The following is a 24,726-nucleotide window of genomic DNA, read 5'->3' as shown; positions in this document are numbered from 1 at the left end:
AACGGTGAAACTCCGTACAGTCTTGTGTACGGCACTGAAGCCGTGATTCCGGTGGAGATCGGCATACCCAGTCCCCGAACTCTAAATTTCTCAGCAGAAATGAATGACGACGGACTGAGAACCGAGCTAGATCTTGCCGAAGAAAGAAGAGAATTGGCATGCATAAAAGCAGCCAAGTACAAGGAGCAAGTAGCCCGGTATTACAACCAAAGGGTGAAGAAGCTGCAATTTCAAGTGGGAGATCTCGTCTTGAGAAACAACGAAGTAAGCCGAGCAGAAAAGCTGGGCAAGCTCGAACCCACATGGGAAGGTCCGTATCGGGTGTCAGAAGTCCTCGGCAAAGGGTCTTACAAATTGGCTCACATGTCAGGAGAACAGGTACCCCGAACATGGCACATTTCCAACCTCAAGAAGTTCCATTTGTAAGAGACAGTCCGGTCAGTCAGTCTTGAGTCCTGTTCGGTCAATGTGCTTTCTTTGGTTTGCTTGGTCTTTGTTTGTCTCTGTGCGTTTTGTCTGTGTGTTTTGTCTGTCTCTGTGCGTGTCGTCTCTTACAAATGTTACTGAGGTATCTTGTTCTTCGAAGGCTGATCCCCTTCTTAGAACATATACAAGCCAACGATTGTGAGTCAAAGCTTCTAAAGAGGATACAAGACCACAATTCAGCTTAAACAAGCAGTTCGTCTGAAACGAACTGCGATAAGCCAACGATTGTGAAGTCCAAGCTTCTAAAGAGGATACAAGACCACAATTCAGCTTAAGAATCAAGCACTTCGTCTGAAACGAACTGCAACAAAAGTCCGATTCACGCGATAAAACTTGCCTGAATTAGGACAAGGGAAAGTCCGATCCACGCGATAAAACTCACCGAATTAGGACAAGGGAAAGTCCGATCCCCAAATTAGGACAACGGAAAGTCCGATCCGAGCGATAAAACTCGCCAAATTAGGACACAAACCAAGTCCGGTCAAAGAAGAGTTTACTTCATAAGACCGAGGACAAACATCAACTTACCCCGTACCTTTATCCAGAATGCCGAAGTGACTCGCTTCGCCGAAGTGATTCACTTCGTTTTTCGGGGGGGGTAGTGATGGAGTACGAACTAAACAAGCCCAACAGCAGTGACGGCCCATCAGCCCAAAGCCCAAGGAAGAGTATCAGTTCGGCATTACCAAAGAGTTCGGCCCCAGCCTACAGCTCGGTAAAAGCCGACCAGTCAAGCTCTACTCTCAGATCGGCTAAAGCTGCTCGGCAATAATTCAGCAGTTCGGTCTCAGTATTCGACCGAACTGGAAGATAGTCGACTCATGCAGGATCACATGCAGGATAGTGGACCAAGTACAGAGATAGTGGACTCATGCAGGATCTCATGCAAGATAGTGGACCCATGCAGGATCTCCATGACCTCCACGACATCCACAACCATCATTAGTGGTGATGCAAGCCACGATCTTAGTTCAATGTATAAATAGAACTTAGATCAGATAGAAAAGGGTTAAGTTCTAAAGAAGTTCTCTAGAGATCAAAGATAAAATAGCAAGTCTGTATTGTAAGCTGTAGAAAACAGATCAAGCAATACAACTCTGCCCTCTTTTCTTCCCGTGGACGTAGATTTACCTCAGTAAATCGAACCACGTAAATCTCTGTGTCGTGATCTGTATTTTCCTGCATTGATGGTGATGAATGCAGGAAAATACAGATCACGACACAGAGATTTACGTGGTTCGATTTACTGAGGTAAATCTACGTCCACGGGAAGAAAAGAGGGCAGAGTTGTATTGCTTGATCTGTTTTCTACAGCTTACAATACAGACTTGCTATTTTATCTTTGATCTCTAGAGAACTTCTTTAGAACTTAACCCTTTTCTATCTGATCTAAGTTCTATTTATACATTGAACTAAGATCGTGGCTTGCATCACCACTAATGATGGTTGTGGATGTCGTGGAGGTCATGGAGATCCTGCATGGGTCCACTATCTTGCATGAGATCCTGCATGAGTCCACTATCTCTGTACTTGGTCCACTATCTTGCATGAGATCCTGCATGAGTCCACTATCTTCCAGTTCGGTCGAATACTGAGACCGAACTGCTGAATTATTGCCGAGCAGCTTTAGCCGATCTGAGAGTAGAGCTTGACTGGTTGGCTTTTACCGAGCTGTAGGCTGGGGCCGAACTCTTTGGTAATGCCGAACTGATACTCTTCCTTGGGCTTTGGGCTGATGGGCCGTCACTGCTGTTGGGCTTGTTTAGTCCGTACCCCATCACTACCCCCCCCGAAAAACGAAGTGAATCACTTCGGCGAAGCGAGTCACTTCGGCATTCTGGATAAAGGTACGGGGTAAGTTGATGTTTGTCCTCGGTCTTATGAAGTAAACTCTTCTTTGACCGGACTTGGTTTGTGTCCTAATTTGGCGAGTTTTATCGCTCGGATCGGACTTTCCGTTGTCCTAATTTGGGGATCGGACTTTCCCTTGTCCTAATTCGGCGAGTTTTATCGCGTGGATCGGACTTTCCCTTGTCCTAATTCAGGCAAGTTTTATCGCGTGAATCGGACTTTTGTTGCAGTTTGTTTCAGACGAAGTGCTTGATTCTTAAGCTGAATTGTGGTCTTGTATCCTCTTTAGAAGCTTGGACTTCACAATCGTTGGCTTATCGCAGTTCGTTTCAGACGAACTGCTTGTTTAAGCTGAATTGTGGTCTTGTATCCTCTTTAGAAGCTTTGACTCACAATCGTTGGCTTGTATATGTTCTAAGAAGGGGATCAGCCTTCGAAGAACAAGATACCTCAGTAACATTTGTAAGAGACGACACGCACAGAGACAGACAAAACACACAGACAAAACGCACAGAGACAAACAAAGACCAAGCAAACCAAAGAAAGCACATTGACCGAACAGGACTCAAGACTGACTGACCGGACTGTCTCTTACAAATGGAACTTCTTGAGGTTGGAAATGTGCCATGTTCGGGGTACCTGTTCTCCTGACATGTGAGCCAATTTGTAAGACCCTTTGCCGAGGACTTCTGACACCCGATACGGACCTTCCCATGTGGGTTCGAGCTTGCCCAGCTTTTCTGCTCGGCTTACTTCGTTGTTTCTCAAGACGAGATCTCCCACTTGAAATTGCAGCTTCTTCACCCTTTGGTTGTAATACCGGGCTACTTGCTCCTTGTACTTGGCTGCTTTTATGCATGCCAATTCTCTTCTTTCTTCGGCAAGATCTAGCTCGGTTCTCAGTCCGTCGTCATTCATTTCTGCTGAGAAATTTAGAGTTCGGGGACTGGGTATGCCGATCTCCACCGGAATCACGGCTTCAGTGCCGTACACAAGACTGTACGGAGTTTCACCGTTGGAGGTTGTGGGTGTAGTTCGGTAGGACCATAGGACTTGAGGGAGATTTTCTACCCATTGTCCTTTGGCTTGTTCTAACCGAGCTTTTAACCCTTTCACCAGGATACGATTTGTTACCTCCGTTTGTCCGTTTGCTTGTGGATGAGAGACCGAAGTGAACCGCTGTTGAATATTCAGCTCTTGGCACCAATTCTTGAACGTCTTGTCGGTGAACTGAGTCCCGTTATCCGAGATGAGGATGTGGGGTATGCCAAATCGGCACACTATGTTCTTCCAGACGAAATCCAATGCCTTCGAGCTCGTTATCGTAGCTAATGGTTCAGCTTCCACCCACTTCGTAAAGTAGTCCACGGCAACGATTAGGAATTTTATTTGCCGAGGAGCTTGTGGTAGTGGTCCTACTATGTCTATACCCCATTGCATAAAAGGCCAAAGGCTTTGCATAGTGGATAGACCGGTCTGCGGCATCCTTGGGATATTTGCATGGATTTGGCACTTCGGGCATGTCTTGACGAGCTGCACTGCTTCTTGTACCAAGGTTGGCCAATAATATCCCCATCTTAGAACTTTTTTAGCTAAAGCTCTAGCTCCGATGTGGCTGCCGCACGATCCTTCATGAACTTCTCTGAGGATGTAGTCCGTCTCTTCTGGCCCTATACATCGTAATAACGGCTGAAGGTAGGACTTTCTGTATAAGACTCCTCCATGAAGTTCGTACCGAAGTGCTCGGCATGTGATTTTCCGAGCTTCTCTCTTATCCTCGGGCAGTTGTCCTTGATCTAGATACTGTAAGATCGGCGTCATCCAGTTCGGCGAGCTGGTTACTGAATGTACCTCAGCTTCATCAATGCTTCGATGCATCAATTCCTCCACCTTTGAGCTTGGACATGCGGCTAACTTACTTAAAGTATCTGCTCGGCTGTTTTCTGCTCTGGGAATGCGGATTATCCGAAAATAAGAGAAACTTCGGCTAATGCTTTGCGCTTTGTCTAAATATTTCCTCATCCTCTCATCACGGGCTTCACTTGTACCCAACATGTGATTCACTATGACTTGTGAATCACAATGGATTTTGAGAGACTTGATACATAGACTTTGCGCTAGCTGGAGTCCGGCAAGGAGGGCTTCGTATTCGGCTTCGTTATTAGTGGTTGGGAATGAGAACCGAAGTGAATAGGTTACCTCGTGTCCATCGGGAGCGATAAGCAGAATACCAGCTCCACTTCCCGTTTTATTCGAAGCTCCATCTACGAATCCGCTCCAGCAGTCCGGCGGCTCTTCTTCGGATTCCAAGGGCTGTGCTAGTTCGGCATTGGCAGAATTTTTCTGTTCGGCAATGACAGGGATTGCTTGATCGAACTTGGCCTCTGCAAGAAAATCTGCCAAGGCTTGTCCCTTGATGGCTTTTCGAGGTAGGTACTCGATTGAGTGTTCTCCCAGCTCTATGGCCCATTTGGCGATTCTGCCTGATGCTTCTGGCTTGGTCAAAACTTGCCGAAGAGGCAGATCGGTTAAGACGCATACCTTGTGAGCATAGAAGTATGGCCGCAGTCTCCTTGCTGCATTTACTAACGCCAGAGCAATTTTTTCCAGAGGTTGATACCTTGTTTCAGGACCTCTTAATGCTCGGCTTGTAAAGTAGATGGGAAACTGCTTTAGGCCTTCTTCTCGTACAAGCACCGCGCTAATGGTTTGATCGGATGCCGCTAAGTATAAGAAAATCACTTCGGCATCTGTTGGAGCAGAGAGAATTGGAAGCTCGGCTAAATAACTTTTGAGCTCGTCAAAAGCCTTTTTCTGCTCGGCTCCCCACTCAAACTTTGGTGCCTTTTTTAACACTTTGAAGAACGGCAGTTGCTTTTCGGCTGCTTGGGAAAGGAATCTATTCAATGCGGCTAGACATCCAGTTAGTCTTTGCACATCGTGTATGGACTTCGGCATCGCCATGTTCTGAATAACTTGAACTTTTGAGGGATTTGCCTTGAGTCCGTCCTTTGAAACCCAACAACCCAGAAATTTTCCCGAATCTACCAAAAAGGTACATTTTTGGGGGTTGAGTTTGAGGTTGGCTTTTCGGAGCACGTCGAGAGTGGATTTGAGGTTGTCTTCGTACTCCGAAGTGCTTTTGCTTTTGACAACTATGTCGTCGACATACACTTCAACCTGTTTTCCGATTAGGTGCCGAAAAAGCTTGTCTACCATCCTTTGATAAGTGGCTCCGGCATTCTTTAAACCGAATGGCATCTTTTTATAAGCGAAAATGCCGAAATCGGTAATGAAAGCTGTTTTCGGAGCGTCACTCTCATCCATCAACACTTGGTGATATCCTTTGTATAAATCAAGAAAACAGAAAATTTCGAAGCCGATCAAAGCTTCTACTTTTTTATCTATATTCGGAAGGGGATAGCAATCTTTAGGACAGTGCTTGTTTAGATCGGTAAAATCTATGCACATCCGCCATCCTCCTTCTTTTTTCTTGATCATCACAGGATTGGCCACCCAAGAAGGATATTTCACCTCGAATAGTACATCCGCTTTTAGTAATTGGCGGACTTCGTCATGGATGACTTGGCTTCTTTCTGCCGCAAAGAGTCTTTGCTTCTGTTTTACTGGCCGGATTGAAGGATCAATATTTAATCGATGAGTGATTACCTCGGGGGGCACTCCGGTCATGTCCAACGGAGACCATGCAAAGACATCTTTGTACTCCTTGAGGAGCTGAATGGTCTTTTCCCGGAGTAGAGGCGTTCCTGCGAAGCCGATCTTGACCGTTCTGGATGGATCATCTTCGTATAACTGAACGGTCATTGAGTTCGGCTTTGAAGTGACTTCGGTCATCTCGCTTGCCTCTGACTCCGGTTGCTGTGATTGCTATGCTTGATGGTGCCGAACTGATTGCTCGGCACTTTTAAGCGCAATCTGCAGACATTCTTTTGCTCTCTTTTGATCACCTCGGATGACCGCTATCCCACCTTTAGTGGGGATCTTGATGGTGAGGTGATAAGTAGAGCAAACGGCCCGAACTGTGTTGAGCCAGTCTCTCCCCAGGATGATGTTGTACGGGGACCGAGCTTTCACCACAAAGAACTCGATCATCGTATTGGAGCTTGTAGGCGCTTTTCCCACCGTGATCGGAAGGCTGATAATACCTTCAGGGCGGGTGTCCTCCTGGGCGAAACTTTTCAGAGGAAGTGGAGCCGGACTGAGCCGAGCTGGATCCACTTCCATTTTATCGAAACATTCTTTAAAAAGAATGCTGACTGACGCTCCTGTATCCACAAATACTCTGTGGATCAGTTTGTTTGCCACTCCGGCTTGAATGACAATAGCGTCTTGGTGAGGAGAGATGGCTGGGACGGGATCGGCATCTGAAAATGTAATCACTTCGTCTTTCTTCAGCCTTTTATGTGTTGGCTCCTCTTGATTGGAACCTCTGCGTTCTGCTTTTAGGGACGACTTAGTCTTCCCGGCAGGGAGAGCATCAATAGTCTGGATTACTCCATCATATTGCGGCTCGTCGTCGTCTTCGGGATCCTCATGCCTTTTCGGATCCTGAGGATTGCAGTTCGCACCTCTCTGCCTTTTGTTCTTTTTCGGCTGCTTGCTTTGGTACTTTTTTAACGTTCCTGTTTTCACAAGAACATCAATACCTGCAGCCAAATTTCGGCACTCCTCGGTATCGTGACCGTGGGCTTGATGGAAGGAGCAATATTGATCCTGAGGTCGCCGCGCGGCTGATTTCGTCATCCGCTTTGGTTTTTCGAACATATCGGAATGTAGTTCGAAAATTTCCGCTCTTGACTTGTTTAATGGTACGAACTGAGCGGGCGGCTTCTCAGGATTGAGACGTGGCCCCAATCTGCCTTGTACCGGTGCCCTTTGAATTCTTTCAAAAGGAGTTCGGCGAGGAAGCACCTGGCCGCTTTGATCGGGCTTCTTTTTCTCTTCTCGGGATGAGCTGTCTAAAGACCGTTTTCGACGGTCTGCCTCATCCGCACGGGAAAACTGGTCCGCAATGTCCCACATTTCTTGAGCTGTTTGCGGACCGCACTCCACGAGCTTTCTGTAGAGAGCTCCGGGCAGGATTCCATTTTGGAATGCCGAAATGACAAGTAGATCATTGAGATTATCTACTTGTAGGCATTCCTTATGGAATCTCGTCAGGAAATCGCTGATCTTTTCGTCGCGACCTTGACGTATAGAAAGCAGCTGAGCCGAAGTAATTCGGGCTTCCGCTTTCTGAAAGAACCTCCTGTGGAAAGCATCCATTAGATCTCGGTAGGATCTAATGCTGCCTTGAGGAAGGCTGTCGAACCACCTTCTGGCGTTCCCGATGAGCAGCTCGGGGAACAGCTTGCACATATGGACCTCATTGAGACCCTGGTTCGCCATATTATACTGATAGCGTCCCAGGAAGTCATGAGGATCCACCAACCCGTCATAAGTCATCGACGGAGTTCGGTAGTTCTGTGGCAAGGGAGTTCGGGTGATATCGTCCGAGAACGGAGTCTTCAATGCTCCGTACATGGCGAACCCGATATCTCTTCGGTATGGAGGAGATGGAGATCTCCTGTGATTCCGGTACCGAGGAGGAACAGGAACATGTCGGGGTTGAGGATTCTTCTTCCTGGAAGACACGGCACTACTGCGGTAGTGACTTTCATGTCTGGAAGAGGAGGGAGAATCCACCGTTTTCGTCTTCGGCTGTTGGCTCTTTTGCAGGAAGGCTAAGAACTCATCCTGCTTCTCAGCCAAGAACAGCTTGACAGCCTCATTCAAATCAGGCTGCTGGGAAGACTCGGTGTGTGGACCTTTTGAGCGGCTTGTTCCTTCTTCGTGAGAACCGGAGGTAGATGTCTCCCGAGGCCGTTTTTCAGACCTGCGAGCTGGACTAGCTTCCTCACGGTTATCACGAACGGTATTATGGGTGTTATGTGATCTGGTATGCATTTTTTTTTTTTTTTGGGTGGAAAAAGGGTCAAAAATTCGCTTTATCACAAATTTGGTTCTCTGTTTCCCACAGACGGCGCCAGTGATGAGGCGGCGAATTTTTGATGGTGATGAATGCAGGAAAATACAGATCACGACACAGAGATTTACGTGGTTCGATTTACTGAGGTAAATCTACGTCCACGGGAAGAAAAGAGGGCAGAGTTGTATTGCTTGATCTGTTTTCTACAGCTTACAATACAGACTTGCTATTTTATCTTTGATCTCTAGAGAACTTCTTTAGAACTTAACCCTTTTCTATCTGATCTAAGTTCTATTTATACATTGAACTAAGATCGTGGCTTGCATCACCACTAATGATGGTTGTGGATGTCGTGGAGGTCATGGAGATCCTGCATGGGTCCACTATCTTGCATGAGATCCTGCATGAGTCCACTATCTCTGTACTTGGTCCACTATCTTGCATGAGATCCTGCATGAGTCCACTATCTTCCAGTTCGGTCGAATACTGAGACCGAACTGCTGAATTATTGCCGAGCAGCTTTAGCCGATCTGAGAGTAGAGCTTGACTGGTCGGCTTTTACCGAGCTGTAGGCTGGGGCCGAACTCTTTGGTAATGCCGAACTGATACTCTTCCTTGGGCTTTGGGCTGATGGGCCGTCACTGCTGTTGGGCTTGTTTAGTCCGTACCCCATCAATCTTTTAGATGTGAACTTTTGCATTAAATTGATTGTGTGGCAATAGCTCTTGAGCATCGAGCTTGTGCGACCGTTAGAAGAGTAATGTCCTGTAACACAAATAAACATATACAAATGCTAATGTTTCTCGTGACGAACAATTATGAGTACAAAAAAAATGAAAAGATATAAGATGGAAGTTAGAGTGTAAAATCTTGTAGTAGTGTATAAAATTGCATTGCAGGGCAAATCTCCCTTGGCAGTAGCTCATTAAGCATTCGCTTGTGCGACTGCCAGAAGAGTAATGCCCTGTAACACAAATATACATATACCCCAGCTAATGCTTCTCGCGACAAATGACAACGAGAAAGCGTAAACTTTTGTATTATGTTGTATTGCGGGGCAAATCTCCTTTAGCAGTAGCTTATTAAGCATTTAGCTCGTGCGTCTGCCAGAAGAGTAGTCACCCCGTAACACAAATATACACATCATAAAAAATTGTAAATGTTTGTTGGGAGTCTTGTGACCAATAATAATGAGTGGCTTCATGTATATATAGCGTACTCCAGGTCGTACAAATAGTACATTCTGCATTAATTCTTTATGCTCTAACCCGTCTATCGAGATCAATTGATTCTGATGCATGCATAATATTTTTATATATCCTCTAAAATGATTATCTTTATTTCTAATTTTTTCTACTATGCTTTTGATACGGATTCTATTAATAACGACATCATGTCGAAATTTTATTTTTCCTTAATAATGTGTGTTTAGTTTAGTTGATTGAGATATAATTAAAAGGTAAGCACACGGCAGACCAAAGGAATTTTGATAAATTAATAAAAATTGCTGAAATAGATAATTAAAAAGATAAGAACGTGGCCCTTTAACATTCAAAGGGGCGAAGAAGATGGAGAAGGCAAATACTGGAAAAAAGAGCTCGAAATCTAAGCATCTACAGCCTGTTTTGTAGTATAACTTTTTTTTCTTCTTTCACAACTTGATATGTACAAAGTTATCCAAAAAAATATAAGCAAAACCACAAATGAAAATACCAAACGGCACATTCTCAAGAATAAATTTCTGGATCCTCAATCATTATATCCAATGTTTTTTTCATTGGCCGGTTTGATGAAATAAATACTAGTAGTTGATTATGAATATATATGTAAATATTTGAGTCAAGTGACTTAATTACTTCAGTCGTATGCATCTCCAAAACTTCGTCTATATTTAAAAAGGAAATTACAAGGGCTTATTATTAACAAAGAAAAGTATAATGATTCTTTTTTATATATAAAAGATTATTGAAAGTTGGTAAACCAGATTAAGATGCTTTAGCTATTATCCTTGAAATATATATAGAACAAGAAATAAATTGAAACAAACTAAGAATAACTGTCAATTTATCAACTTGTTGTCTATCAAATTGAAGTCACTAAAATACCATTATTCCATCAAATAATCTCAAGATATTTAAACAATTACATGTTTAAATCGGAACAATATTCATAAGAGATGGATTTGCATATGGAGTAGATCGAAACGTGGCAATGAGGACGTAAACAAATTTGTTGGAGAAATATATATAAATTGGGTTGAACTGAAAGGGGATTCTATGAGAACTTATACTGGTGGCCCCAGCATCACTTTTCTAAAATAGAAGGGGAATATATTTTATTGTCTTTATAATATATATTTTCAAGATTTTAGGGCAGGAATTGTCCCCGGATATGCCACATTTCTAAAGCATATCCCAATTTGGGAAGAATATATAAATATATACGTAAAATAGGTGTAATCAAGAGAGTTTCTTGTTATGGTGAATTTATGTGGCAACTCGAGCGCGGGTGCTTTTAATAAAGCAGTCAAAAGTGGGGTTAATGGCGAATAGGAATTAAAGCATGACTCAATCTTTTTGTAGAGACTTTTTTTGTAGAGACTTACTTATGCATATTATATTATCATAAGATACATATATGATCGTGGAATTTTGGTCAATTGAGAACTAGAGAATTTAAGAAGCAATCAGTTTGTTAAATCATTAATATCGGTTACTACATCACAAAACATATAGTGTTAACTTTCAATATCACAAAACTCTATTGATATTCATAAATCAGCAAACTGATTTTGAGCATATATCAACTGATATTAATAAATCAATTAACTTATATAGTTCTTATTTTAATGAATGAATCAACTAATATGATCATGATATTATATAGGCTTAATAGTTAAATCATGAAATTTTATCAAATTCTGGTCAGTCCTACAAAGTTTGAGATCGGACTACTAAATCTTAAAGTTTCAAGTTTTCTCAGTTGTCTCATCGATCTATATACAAAATATCGTCTATCGATAATGTTCATAACGATGTATTTCATTAAGAAAGATAAATAAAAGGTTAATTAAGAAGGGACTAGGAAATCATTTAGTAAATTGCAAGATTGATCATATTTAGTACTCCTAAGTTAATATATATACATAACATAAGAAAATTAAAATGTAAACATTCGTACAAAATTATTAACAATCTTAATATTTATTGATTAATAAAGATTTTTTTTATAGTAGTACTGCTCGTGTAGTCGTGCTCATATAGATTTTAATTAGCACGATAAAGAATAGTGCGTATTAATTTGTACTAGTATATTTTTAGCAACTCGAATATAAGTATCATATGTGCACATACAGAAAATAACTAATAGTATATTAGCGTATGAAGTTATAAGAATGCACTTGGTCGTTAAAATTAGTAGTGGCTTCTTGATGAAAATGATTAGTATTATTATTGAATCTACATGCATCATGCATGCATGAATGACCTATTTATTTAAGTGAACATGAAAAAGAAAATTGCCAATATTATAAAATAATTTACTGCCAAATACTACCAATAGTCATGTTCTTATAGTATAACAACCTATCGAAAACGAATTATAAAAATAAAAATCAGAATATCCCCCGAAGCTTTCTGAATTAATTCGAAAATAAAAAACAAAAAGCAGGTTATGAAGGTATAAAGAGGCTTAACTAATACTCCCTGTCTAGTTATGTTTTCTGATTAAGTGTTCGTTTGGGAAGAAAGGCATTCCTCAAAGCCATCTAAAACATTTTAAAAATAAACAATATATAGACTCGACATGACTGATACGATCATTGGCTAAAACATCTTAAAAGGCAAGACGTAAAATAATTAATTCAAGGATGTATCGCGGGGCAAATCTCCTTTGGCACTTAGGCAGTATGCTAAGTGCTGAGTTAGCATTATCCGCTGCCTACTGCCAAAGGAGTAATTACCCAGTAATATATCCCTAATTTCACAAGGCTCCATTTTCTGATGAACATTCGAGAGCCATTTCCTTCTATATTTATAGTTGAACCTAAATACACGGTTTCTCCAAACCTATATTTCAAGCATATTCTTACTCCTCATGAATAAACTATTCGTTTCTACACATAGAGATAGCAAAGAGTTCACAATATTTTTTAATGTTCATTGCATATAACATAGTGCAAGACAGTCGTAATCTTTTCTACGTGCGGTTACAATTTAATTTAGCATACTTTAGTTTATGTGAATCGGATGTGATTTGATGCTTGATTCCAAGTTGACTCATGTCGACTATTGGAATTTATAATGTCATCTTCACACGATTATGTCTATAATAAACACCATAAGCCATCCTTATATACATACTAAAATAATAATGCAAGGATACAAGTTTACTTTTCATGATTTCTCAAATTCCACTATTTCAAAGGGATATGGTTCAACCTAAAATTAGCCCAAATGGAAACTATTAGCAAGGAACTTGAGATATCCCAAAGCTCTAATCCCTTTAAGTCTATTTAGGTTCATCCTCAAAGTAAATGCCCTACTGATATAAAGGTTGAAAGGGAACCTATTCATGAAGTCTCACACTTTAAGATTTCATGTTACTTATTAAGGAAATCGAAGAGGGTACTTTTCCAATTGACAAGGATTGTCTTTCTTAATTCTTAGCTACATGTGTGTTGTTAATGATGGTGAATGTAGTCCCTGGTGAAGAAAAATTAACGACATAAGAACGAGGAATCTTATATGTAAGAAAGCAAAAAACCAAGGATCTGATTCCTTACGACATGGCAAAATAAGCTCAATGTAAGAGCATATCCATGGGAGAAAAAAAGGGAGAGTGAAGGTGAGAACTTTTTTGTAATTACCATGACCCCAAAGAAAAGCAAAGGGTGAAAACCAAAAAGGATCGGAATCGACTGGGAGCATATGCTATGTCCTCATCCAAGTTCAACATAAGCATATGCCACTGAAGGTGCTTAGCTAGGTCCTATATAAAAGGCTGGGCATCAACTCTCCTGACTTATAGTATTTGGGTCGAGTCGAAGAAAGATAATAATAATAATAATGTGGAGCAAATAACAGTGCGATCCTCCATTGGCAGGAAGAACATGCACATGCATACTTGTTTCTTTGCCAAAGGAGAATTGCCCTGCCATTCAATCCCACAATGCAGCACCACTAAACAAGTGGTTTCCTTCAATTGAAGTGTGTGAATGGTGATTAACTATTTCAAGTTCTACTCTTCAACTTAAGTTGACAGATGCTTTGGTGACTGCCCACCATCCAGAAAGTCCGGCCAATTCTGGTTGCTTGATGATGGAGCAACTTGGTTACTAGTTCAACAAGCAATGGCCCGAACTTCGGATTATTCCCAACTGCATAACTGATTGTCGAGTCTATGTATTGTTTATTTTAAAAATGTTTCTACATATTGATTGTCGGAAAACATTATCACTTTCCTTTACAGTCTTGCCTCTACAGTTTATTCTCTATCAGCCAGTGGAATCACTAGGGATGACTATAAAACCAGTTGGTGGAAACATGCTATGTCCAGTGTCCTAATATGTATCTCAACTATCACTTGAGTCCTTCCAAACAATTCCACAGTAAAAAAAATGAAACAATAAAGTGGTGTCAATAACGTCTCATGTAAATAAACAAAAACCTGAAATGCTGGCACAATTTGAAGCCCTAGACATGTATGATCAACCACCTATGTAATTTTCCAATCACAAAGAGAATGGTTGTTTTAGAGGGAAGGAAAGAAAATGTTATGTTAGAATATTACATGAATCTACTGAATCATTTATAATCTGAAGTCTCGAAGGGACTGTGGAATCATTTTTAAATTGCAAGAACATATATATTCAAAAATAATTATTAAAAAATATTAATAATTTTTATATTTACTAATTAACAAATATACACTATTTTTTTATTGTAGTATTCCTGATGGTGCTAATATATTTTTCCCTCATGTTGTAATTTCAGATCCAACTTTGCTTATTTATACGTATCGATTAAGCTTCATGTCTCTTTTAACATCCGGAAAATCTCAGCACTACAATTCCAGAATGTACCTCATAGTTGAGTGTAGGTCCCTTATCACTTAACCTGAATTTTAATAAATTTATATCAACGCTAAGATTTCACATAATACATTATAAGGTAGAGGAGCATCCGACCCAATTAAGTTTACGGAGACTGAGAGCATGTACTTCTACAATTAAGATGATTGAATATTTTTATCTTTATTACTAGGATTTCTCGAATCTCACATTTTCAATGAGATATGAATCAAACAAAATTAGCACAAAACGAAATAACTTAATTAAAGCCTTGTGATATTCCAAAACACCAATCTTTCAAAATAAACAAGAGATTAGTCTATCATTTTTTCTCTATAAAAGTTAATGTAACCTATTGCAGTCGCCCTCTGATTTTCACCAAGGACGTGACTCTGAACACCGTCATTAGTTTATAGGATATTGTCATCATATTTTCAAAGCAGTTTGTACTTGCGATAAAACTACTGCTTATCCTATCTATTACATCAACAACATTGAAATAACTCTCTTAAATAATTAATGTTTGTATAATTGAATTAATATTTTTTATAAAATGGATTTTGCATGTCGATACTTTTATATATACTACTACATCACTGCTTCTTTTTAGGACAATATATCACACAAACATTAATGGTCTGGATTGATTTTTTATTACCACGATAAAAAAATATTATGCGCCTATTTTAAGCAACTCGAATATATTTCAAGTATCATAATAATCATATTCATATGTATATATACATAAAATAATAAATATTAAACGTATAAAAGATGTAAGAGTGCAGTTGATCGTTAATATTAGTAGCTGCTTCTTGATGTATATGAATGTGACTTTCTAGCTTATTTGATGTTTTCTTACAGTATAACAACCAACCTATCTGAAACGAAATACATAAAACTACTACTACATAGTTTTAAAAGAATCAGAATATCTGAGCTTCTAAAAATTTGAAAATAAATTAACTGAAGCATGTTATGAAGATATAAAAATGCTTAATTAATAATTATGTTTTCAAATAAGACTTCTATTGGGAACAAAAGCATTCCTCAAAGCCGTCTACAACATTTTTAAAAAATCCTAGTAAAATCTGCAACGAGAAGAACTCTTTTAGTGGGTTGCGAGAAAAAAAAGGAGAGAAAAAGAAGGATTAAAGTTCGCTCCATTTTCCAAGGTACTTATATTTAAAAAATAAAATGAAATTGATAGCTATAGCCTATAGTTCTAAAACAAACTATATATATTGACTCGACGACACTATATATATTACCTCATCTTGTGAAGACATCTTAAAAGCCAAAGACATAGAATAATTAATATAAGGATGTATGTATCGCGGGGCAAATTTCCTTTGGCAGTGTGCTGACTGCAAAGTTAGCATCATATGCCTACTGCCAAAGAAGTAATTACCCAGTAATGCATCCCTATTTTCACAATGCTCCATTTTCTGATGAACAGTTGAGAGCCATTCCCTCTATATTTATAGTTGACCCTAATTACACACGGTTTCTCCACAGCTATGTTTCAAGCATATTCTTACTCACCAGGAATAAACTGTTCATTTCGAAGCACAGATGGAATAGCAAAGAGTTTGTAATATCTTTTTGTTTGGCATGAATCTAAATTTCGTTGGCTGGTGATTTTTGGAATCTAATAGGCAAGCCGACAACATACTGGCATTAAGAACAAATTGACAAGAGTTAGTACTAATATTTACTAATATCGAATTTTAAGTACTGATCCATTCAGTCGTGTCCATAGACAAAAGACAACTCTAATATATTTGGTTTAATAGAGTATAAGATAATATAGTAGTACAAGACAATCGTAATCTTTCTAGGTGGTTATAATTTGATTTAGCTTACTTTAGTCTATCTGAATCAGATGTGATTTGATGCTTGATTCCAAGTAGACTCATGTTGGCTATTGGAATTTATAATGCCATTATCACAAGATTATTTCTATAATACCATGAATTAACTTCAATAATTACGTACAGCATACATATTGATTAGAATGATGCCTACGCAATTTCATTATACAGCATAACCTATCCTTATATACGTACTAACATATTAATAAAAGAAGACATTTATTTTTCATGATTGAGTATTTTTATCTTCGTTACTGTAGATTTCTCAAATTCCACCATTTTAATGAGATATGACTAACAACTATTATCAAGGAATTTGAGATATTCCAAAAGTTCTAATCCTCAAATGCCCCTACTAATGTTAAGGTTGAATGGGCACCTATTTATCAAATCCCAAACTTGAGGTTTTGAGATGCTTAGGAATCGAAGAGGGTGATTTTCCTAGTGACAAGAATCATTTTTATCAATTCTTTACTACATATGTGTTGTTACTAAAATTGAGCGTAATGCCTGGTGAAGAAAAATTAACGACACAAGAATGAGGAATCTTATATGCAAGAAAGCCAAAAAAACCAAGGATCTGATTCCTTACGACATGGCAAAATAAGATCAATGTAAAACCGCATATCCATGGAAGAAAGGGGGGGGGAGTGAAGGTAAGAACTTTTTTTAATTACCATGACCCTAAAGAAAAGTAAAGGGTGTAAAAACAAAAAGGATCAGAATAGACTGGAAGCATATGCTATGTCCTCATTCAAGTTTAACATAAGCATATGCCATTGAAGGTGCTTAGCTAGGTCCTATATAAAGGCTGGACATCAGCTCACCCAACTTATATTTGGATTGGGTTGAAGAAAGATAATAACGATGTGGAGAGAATAACAGTGTGATCCTCCTTTGGCAGGAAGAACATGCACATGCATACTTGTTTCTTTGCCAAAGGAGAATTGCCCTGCCATTCAATCCCACAATGCAGCACTACAGAATCAGTGTTTTTCTTTTATTGGTGTATGTGAATGGTGATTAACTATTTTAAGTTCTATTCTTCAACTTAGGTAGACATGTTGCTTTGGTGAATTTTCCCACCATCCAGAAAGTTGGGCCAAGCAAGAAGCAAGCTAATATGAGTTCTACTTTGCAGTCCTTCAATTCTGGCTGGTTGATGATGCAGCAACTTGGCTACTAGTTCTACGGGCAGTGTCCGACTTCTGGCTATTCCCAACGTCAGCAGTCAATTGTTATACGTTACTATAACAATTGTTCAAGAGTTCTATTTGTTGATTGTTGGATAACATTGTCACTTTCCTTTACAGTCTTGTCTCTACAGTTTATTCTCTATCAGCCAGTTAAAACCAGTTAGTGGAACATGCAATGTCCTAATATGTATCTCAACTATCACTTGAGTTCTTCCAAACAATGCCACAGTAAAAAATTGAAGCAATAAATTGGTGCCAATAAAGTGTCATGTAAATAAAAAACCTGTAATGCAGGCACAATCTGGAGGCCTTGGCATGTATGATCAACCACCTAAGTAATCGTCCGATCACAGTGAGCTTGTTATCTGTATATCCAAAATATGAAGTTCATAAAGCTACTTAGCACAAGAAGCAGCTACAACCAAAGCACTGGTGAATAAGAAGTAAGGTTTAGGCAGTTATGATTCAAATATCCTTACCAAGCAGAGAAGGACCTGAGCTTGCTAATATTCCTCACCGTGACAGTTATCCTTAAACACCACTGCATAGCAATAACAAATTTTATCATATAAATTACCAAATACCCTCTTCTCTATGATAAAACAATTTGCATGCTCCCTATTTCGGTTTTCCTGATGTGGGATGACAACATGAACACAATTTTTGTGTAAACACTAGATCATCAATGAGTCACCATACCATATCTTCAATCTAAATTCACATACTAAATGAGAAATAAGTAATCAACCATTTTTCTAGACAAGTAGGATTAGCCAAAGAAAGCAATAAGCCGCCACCAGAACAACAATACTAGTGAAGGAGGAAATGCATGTGAAAATCAAATGTAAATACCTCTTAAAACCCCAACAAATCTGTTAAACATGACCATTGGAACTCCAAGACACCTCAAAGTGCTACTCGTTGAAGACAAGACTGATGACCGTAAATAATTTTGTAGGACAATTAGTGGGCAAATCTCCTTTGGCAGACATTCAAAGAAGGCATGGATCTCATAAATGCCTAGCAGACTACTGTATGCTAAAGGAGACTTCCCAATAATTCACCTGCACCAGAGATTTAACTACCCCTTGTCCAACATCACTCATAAGACCAAAGTAATGAATACAAAACTCAGCTTTTGCTTCTGTTATTGTGTTACATGTTCTGATAGATGCTTTAATAGAAGAGTGGGATCATATTCAGGTAAAAGCATAAGGATAGAAGTCAGAATAATGCTTAGTTCCTTATCTGTAATAGAGTTTTTCGAACAAAATCTGAATCGTAGATCACAGGACTTGGTGTATTTAAGCAGCCCAACCTTTTCAGAATGGTTAGAATATGAAAACAAATGTGTGACAGTGTGAGTGAGTATCTCTGAGGTGATATGTGCGCGTTCCAAAGCATGAGAAAGAGATTAGCCAAGTTATCCATCCAATAAGTGTAGAGGAAGGATGTCGCATTTTCAGTGGAAGCCATATTGCAACATGGCAATTCATCATATTTTATGTGATCATCAACATGCTTCAGCTAAATACTACAACCTAGGCATACCAAGGAATTAGTTAAAATCAGAGCTCACGGGTTGCTTCAGTTAAATGCTACTCCTAGACAATTTAGGAGAATGTGTTTTGTTTTATACTCAGATGATGCTGTTTCTTTGAATCAGCATTAAGACTATGGATGGTCTAACCAAACTTTTACTCTAAAACGTGAGTGCATAAGTTGGACTATGCATATACCTAACTACAGTGTTAATTAAGTCCAATCCTCTTAAGCAAAAACAATACTCATGGAAGTAAGTGTTGACATCCAGTGACACATTAAGCTATGGACAAACCTTATTAACAATGCTTCAAGCAACTTATCATGAGCTTTCTGTTGGATTTCTTGATAAGTGCAGTCCAGCATTATTCTTGATTCCTTGATGAAGATAAACCAAGACCTGCAAGGGGACCATGTACGCAACATAAAAAGTGAAAGAAGGCTTAGAGGCATTGTTCCACAGCATATACCATTGAATTCCTACAGAATATCCACGTAATAAGGCGCGAATATTTTGAGAATACCCCCTCCCTCCACCTCCGCTGAAGCTTAACAGACTCCAAAGTGCAAACAGTACACGCAATGGAGAACAATGAGAATGTGCTTCTCCTTTGGCAGAATAATGCCATTGTGTGTGAAATTGTGACTAATTCTGCCAAAGGAGAATTGCTCGCCATTCTACATTTCCATAATTGTGTTGAATACTCTCTATTATCAAGCAAGTTCATATATCGAAATTTATATGAATCGATAGAAATTGGTTACAGAAATCGACAAGGTCAAGAAGGACTTGCCAATGCCAAAATTACCCAATTATTATGCAAGGGAGCAGAGATTTAGGTTCATATATTAAACACTTTGCGTGTATCTATACCAAATTCAACACCTACAAATTTGGCGCGCTTCCGTAATCATCTGATTTCTGAATCATGTGATCACGAATATTATAAGCTAAATGAGCAGTTGCTAGGCAGCATGAGATCTCGAATTCAGAAAGGAAAACATAAACAATAGCAGCAAAATGAAAACGTGAACTGAAGCATAAAATGTACAAACAGTAGCAATTTGTGAAGAAATTTACCGCTAAGTTTCATATATCCGAATACTCACCATGCCCTTCCTCAATCTCATTGCCCGTGGAGAAGGAACTCAAAAATTGGAGATTTAATATTAATATTAAATATCATAAGAATATCTAAATATATCTACAGGTTTGATTTGATGAAAGTTGAGATGACAGAAAAATAGAGAATAATTATCGACCCACTTATAAAGATCGAGAAAAAATTGTACTCACATTTTAGAGTACTATTAGACTATACGTAATATCACAAACTTATATGTAAAATATTGTCTATTTGCATTAGCTTGTGTTCATGCTTGACAATTAGCGTATCAGATTATCAGTGACTCAATTGATGTGTTAACAATGTGTAATCTTGTGTTATTTTCAATCCAAATTCACTATATTGGACATATATACATGTTGTTCGGTTTATAAGATTGTATCTCAAAATTAAATATATAGTGTGTTTGATTATTGAATCCAACAACTCAATTATAGATATATAATTATGTGATAATTAAATAATACTCCGGTAAGTCATTTGTAATAATTTATACTATGTCTTAAGTAATCTCAACAGTGCTGAATTCTTTTCTAGGAACGGGGAAAGCTAGATTGTAGGTAGTGAATGGAGTACTAATTAACTATATATAGTGTAGGCCGGCAATGTAACACATAGTACTACAAAATGGGAAATAAATTTATGTAGGCTTCAAAAATCAAAATAAGTACTACGTATCTCTGTATATCAATGTAATTAAACACTTTTAATAACATTATTGTTAGAAAAAATGTCATACAAAGAAGCATTTTTGTATATTAAAGAATATTTTTGTATGTGAAGAAAATTCAATCTTGACCATTTAATTTATTTAGTCATTGTTTATGGAATAAATTGATTTGAATTCTTAGGAATAACATCAGGAATGAAGCTATAAAATTATTTTACTATGAGAAATTTATATAAGAAAATTTTAACTTTTGAGGATAAGCATTTAGTGAATAGATCAAAACAAAAACTAATAAATATATGAAGATATATTTTTGGGGGTGGGGTCTTTTGTCCCTCCCTAGTAATAAGATAGCCATGCCCAGTATTTATGATTAAAAAGTACATATAAACTCATATATAGCCTAGGTGAACTGTGAGTTAGAGAGTTTCCTTGGGGCGTGAAAATAACCCTCAGTCCCGGACTACTCGCACATTTCCTTTTCGGCACGGAGATTAAGGAATGAGTGTATAGCAAAGTCAACAATTGCGGCTGTAGGTGATAATTTTTACTAAAAATGGAAAGAGTGCAAATAACTTGGGACGCCCAGAAAGGAAATAAGTGCAAGTAGTCCGGGACGGAGGGAGTACAAATTACTAGCTTTTTGAGTTTTAGATATATAGCTAGCGTTTTAAAACAACTAAGACAAAATTGTTAAACATGCATCATGTTTATTATACAAGAATTAACTTCATTACCAAAAATTACACGGCAACTCTTTGCAAAAAACATATTTTAATGATAATATCTGATCACAAAACACTATAAATATACCCTTTAAATTATCTTTGTATCTCATGAACACACAAAGTGACTTGTAGTAGACATATATTGCGAGAGACTATTATTCAATTGCTTTCTAAAATCAAGATGAGTGTGACTCCACTGTTTCTTTTTTGCTACATCATCTACACAACTTTCACTACCACCATATTGTCTCTCTTCCTCGGCTTCCGCCTCCTCCGCCGCCGCCTTTTCAATTCAAGCACCGCCAATGGGGATGTCGGAAATGTCATTGCACTATACGAAGGCACTCTCCATCACGAGCGTCGCAATCCAGTCCACAACTCCTTTCGGTTCACTACACGTTTTGCTCTCATCGACCTTGACCGTGCACCCTACGCCCCACCCACCTACCTCTCTGCTGATGAGGCTCGCCGAGCTACCAAGACTAATGGACCCGTGTAAGGCCATACTATCAACTCATATATTCAGTCTGTCTCATTATAAGCGCCTCATTTTTTTTAAATAAAAAACTTGTTAATTACGACAGAAGATAGGTCATTTCAGAATTTTTCTTAAAGTTTGGAACATGGAACTTTATCAGTTCGTAAATACATTAATATCAGTTGAAATTACAAAATATATCAGTTCTCGACTCTATTAGTTCTTTGACTCATGGATATCAGTTTCTAACTTAATATCTGATACCAAGTTGATATTAATATATCAGCGAACTGATATGATTTTCAGTTCTCAAAGTTCTCACTAGAATAGCCCCCTTATAAAACATTTTTACTAGATATCTTCTGACAACACTTCCAAGTTTGGGATATCGAAGCACTCCAGTGAGCTATTACTATTGCTATGAAATCGAAGACTCCAAGAAAATTTTCAAGAAATGCATAGTTGAGGCAAGTAACTTTGTCACGTACTTTATATTATCATAAAAGTTACACCACTAAATATTTATCATTCATGGATAAATTTAATTTGAATTTGAATTTGAATTTGAATTAGGGAACTAATACACCATGGGGAGAAAGTATAACATTTGTGTTCAATCCAAGCTCCGATTCAGTCCCAATATGTCAATATATAACCGCTTTCTCGGTTCGTACTTCGTACTCTTCATTATGCTAATTTATTTTTAAACTACTCATTACTCGTGAGGGTATTTTGGGTAGTTTAACAAAAAAAGTCTATGAGATTCGAAATCGAGATATTCATTAATGAATTTTCTAAATTTTGAAGGATATGCTTGGTAATTGGAGGCTCAAAGTGAATGAACCAGGAGAAGATTTGTATGCTTATATTTCAATTGAACATCCAAAATTTGGCAATAATTATTTTATAGCGACTTTGAAAGCCAAGAAAGTTGAGATCTCTTCTACAACGCCAGATGATCTTGAAGCATTCTTTTGGTTGCAGCCTCATAGAGGTTCAATCATTTCCTATTGGATTGTAAGTAATATAAATATCTTCAAATGTATACTATATTTTATCTAATCAATTATCCAACTAAATTTAAAAATTAAAAACGTGTTAAAGTTATTCAAATGTATAGTACTATATTTTATCTAATCAATTATCTAACTAAATTTAAAAATTAAAAACGTGTTAAAGTTATGATACAGTAGTTGGTTATTTTTGAAAGTTGCGGAATTAAACAAAATTTGATCAACCTTGTGGTTTTTACAGCAATTTGCCCTTTATAGCCAAAACGTTTTAGGTAGTATTATTTTCTTTGATTTGTTTGTGAAGGCACTCAAGCTTTGGTGGAAAAATGCTCATTTTCATGAACATCCAAGAAAAGAGAATGCAAACTACAGGGAAGACTATTATAAACGAAATGAAAAGAAGATTCAATTGTGCCCTGCATTTGGAGGCAAAAACACAGCCAACGACGTCGTTTCAAGCGAAGAAGCGGTAGATCGATGCTTTATGTGGAAAGAAGCTCCATGGCCATGGTCATGCCTAATTGCCCCAAGGTCATCATCTGAGATAGAAAAAACTGTTTCTTAGATGAAAAAGCTACAATTAATATTGGAGGCTCATTCAAAATGTACTATACGTATAAAAGATTCTCTGAGATGAATGTAATCTATAAGTAAACGTGATATTATGCATGTTACCAATTACCATGTATAGTTGTAATGTACGTTCCATGTTATTTATGATCATCCTTATGTATTTGAACACATATATTAATGGTATAGAATTAGTTTAACTTATAAAAATTGATGTTGACAAACAAGGGGTGGAGAGATATACGGAAATATTGGATTATTGGTATGTTAAGTGGGCTGGGCTCGCCTGGCCCGGAAGAGGCCTGCCTATATTTTGGCCCGGCATGGCCAGGCTCATGTCTGAGCTGGGGTGGGCCGGGCTTTTATTAATTTATTGGTATATCACATTTATTGTTCCAATAAATATTGAAAATATCTTTTTAAAAGAATCAGATTATTCATTTGGGCCTTCGCATTGAGGATTTCCTAGGCTGGATTTAACAATATTCAACTGCTTTCTTGAAGGCCCAATACCTTTTTTATAATTTTATTTTTCTTCTTATTTAAATCTCATATACTCCCTCCGTTCCATAGTAATGGAGGCGTTTCTTTTCGGCACAGAGATTAAAAAAAATTGTATTAGGTGAGTTAACTAAAGTGAAAAATGAAAAAAGGTAGAGAGATGAAAAGAGAATAAAGTAAGAGAGAGTAAAATAGGTGTGGAAAAATGTGTTGACTTTTACTAAAAAGGGAAATGACTCTATTACTATGGAACATACCAAAATAACAAAATGACTCTATTACTATGAAATAGAGGGAGTATAAATTATATTCACAATAATCAAATTTATAGTAGTAATAAATTACATACAGATCTAGTTTAGTAGTTTTCACATGCATGTATTTTCAAAGGTGAGCAAATACACTCAAACCGGAACCACTTGGATCCCTTATGGTTCGGTTTTGGTTCCAATCGGAAAACCTGAGCCAGTTGTTCCAGAACCGGCAGCATCACTATATCAACCATAAAATTCATATCAATCACATGGGCTTATTCCTTAATGAGCTAGACTTAAAAGAGCCAAACTTCCACATATCTAGAAAATAGACCTGATCTGAGAATGCCTTCCGTTTTCACAATCCAAACCCGGTC

The 24,726-nt window shown here is 38.2% G+C and overlaps 1 protein-coding gene and 1 long non-coding RNA gene across 3 annotated transcripts; one reads left to right on the top strand and one right to left on the bottom strand.

Moving 5' to 3' along the window:
* Nucleotides 1-12,742: 12,742 nt before the first annotated feature.
* Nucleotides 12,743-20,225, bottom strand: LOC121758491. Of its 2 annotated transcripts, XR_006041482.1 has the most exons (5): nucleotides 20,119-20,225; nucleotides 19,304-19,408; nucleotides 17,946-18,007; nucleotides 15,942-17,831; nucleotides 12,743-14,442 (listed from the first exon to the last, which is right to left on the bottom strand). It is a non-coding gene; the product is annotated as an uncharacterized LOC121758491 (long non-coding RNA). The 2 variants fall into 2 exon arrangements; XR_006041481.1 differs by lacking the exon at nucleotides 12,743-14,442 and having other exon boundaries at nucleotides 17,645-17,831; nucleotides 20,090-20,225.
* A 1,424-nt stretch (nucleotides 20,226-21,649) lies between these two features.
* Nucleotides 21,650-23,767, top strand: LOC121758007. The gene is made up of 5 exons (XM_042153448.1): nucleotides 21,650-22,028; nucleotides 22,367-22,478; nucleotides 22,585-22,677; nucleotides 22,819-23,028; nucleotides 23,329-23,767. Exons 1-5 carry the CDS (start codon nucleotides 21,715-21,717, stop codon nucleotides 23,587-23,589), a joined length of 990 nt encoding a protein of 329 aa, XP_042009382.1. The 5' UTR covers nucleotides 21,650-21,714; the 3' UTR covers nucleotides 23,590-23,767.
* The last annotated feature ends 959 nt before the right edge of the window (nucleotides 23,768-24,726 follow it).

This window comes from Salvia splendens, chromosome 12 (assembly GCF_004379255.2).
Source record: "Salvia splendens isolate huo1 chromosome 12, SspV2, whole genome shotgun sequence".
Taxonomy (NCBI): Eukaryota; Viridiplantae; Streptophyta; class Magnoliopsida; order Lamiales; family Lamiaceae; genus Salvia; species Salvia splendens.
The sequence above is the reverse complement of the archived record's forward strand: the minus strand, read 5'-3'. Positions and strand labels throughout refer to the sequence as shown.

Bases quoted from the DNA above. Each gene is read 5' to 3' on its own strand.
- LOC121758007 (XM_042153448.1), top strand. From the start codon at position 21,715: ATGAGTGTGACTCCACTGTTTCTTTTTTGCTACATCATCTACACAACT. The intron at 22,678-22,818 runs GTTCGTACTTCG...TAAATTTTGAAG, and splicing joins AATATATAACCGCTTTCTCG to GATATGCTTGGTAATTGGAG. The intron at 23,029-23,328 runs GTAAGTAATATA...TTGTTTGTGAAG, and splicing joins CAATCATTTCCTATTGGATT to GCACTCAAGCTTTGGTGGAA.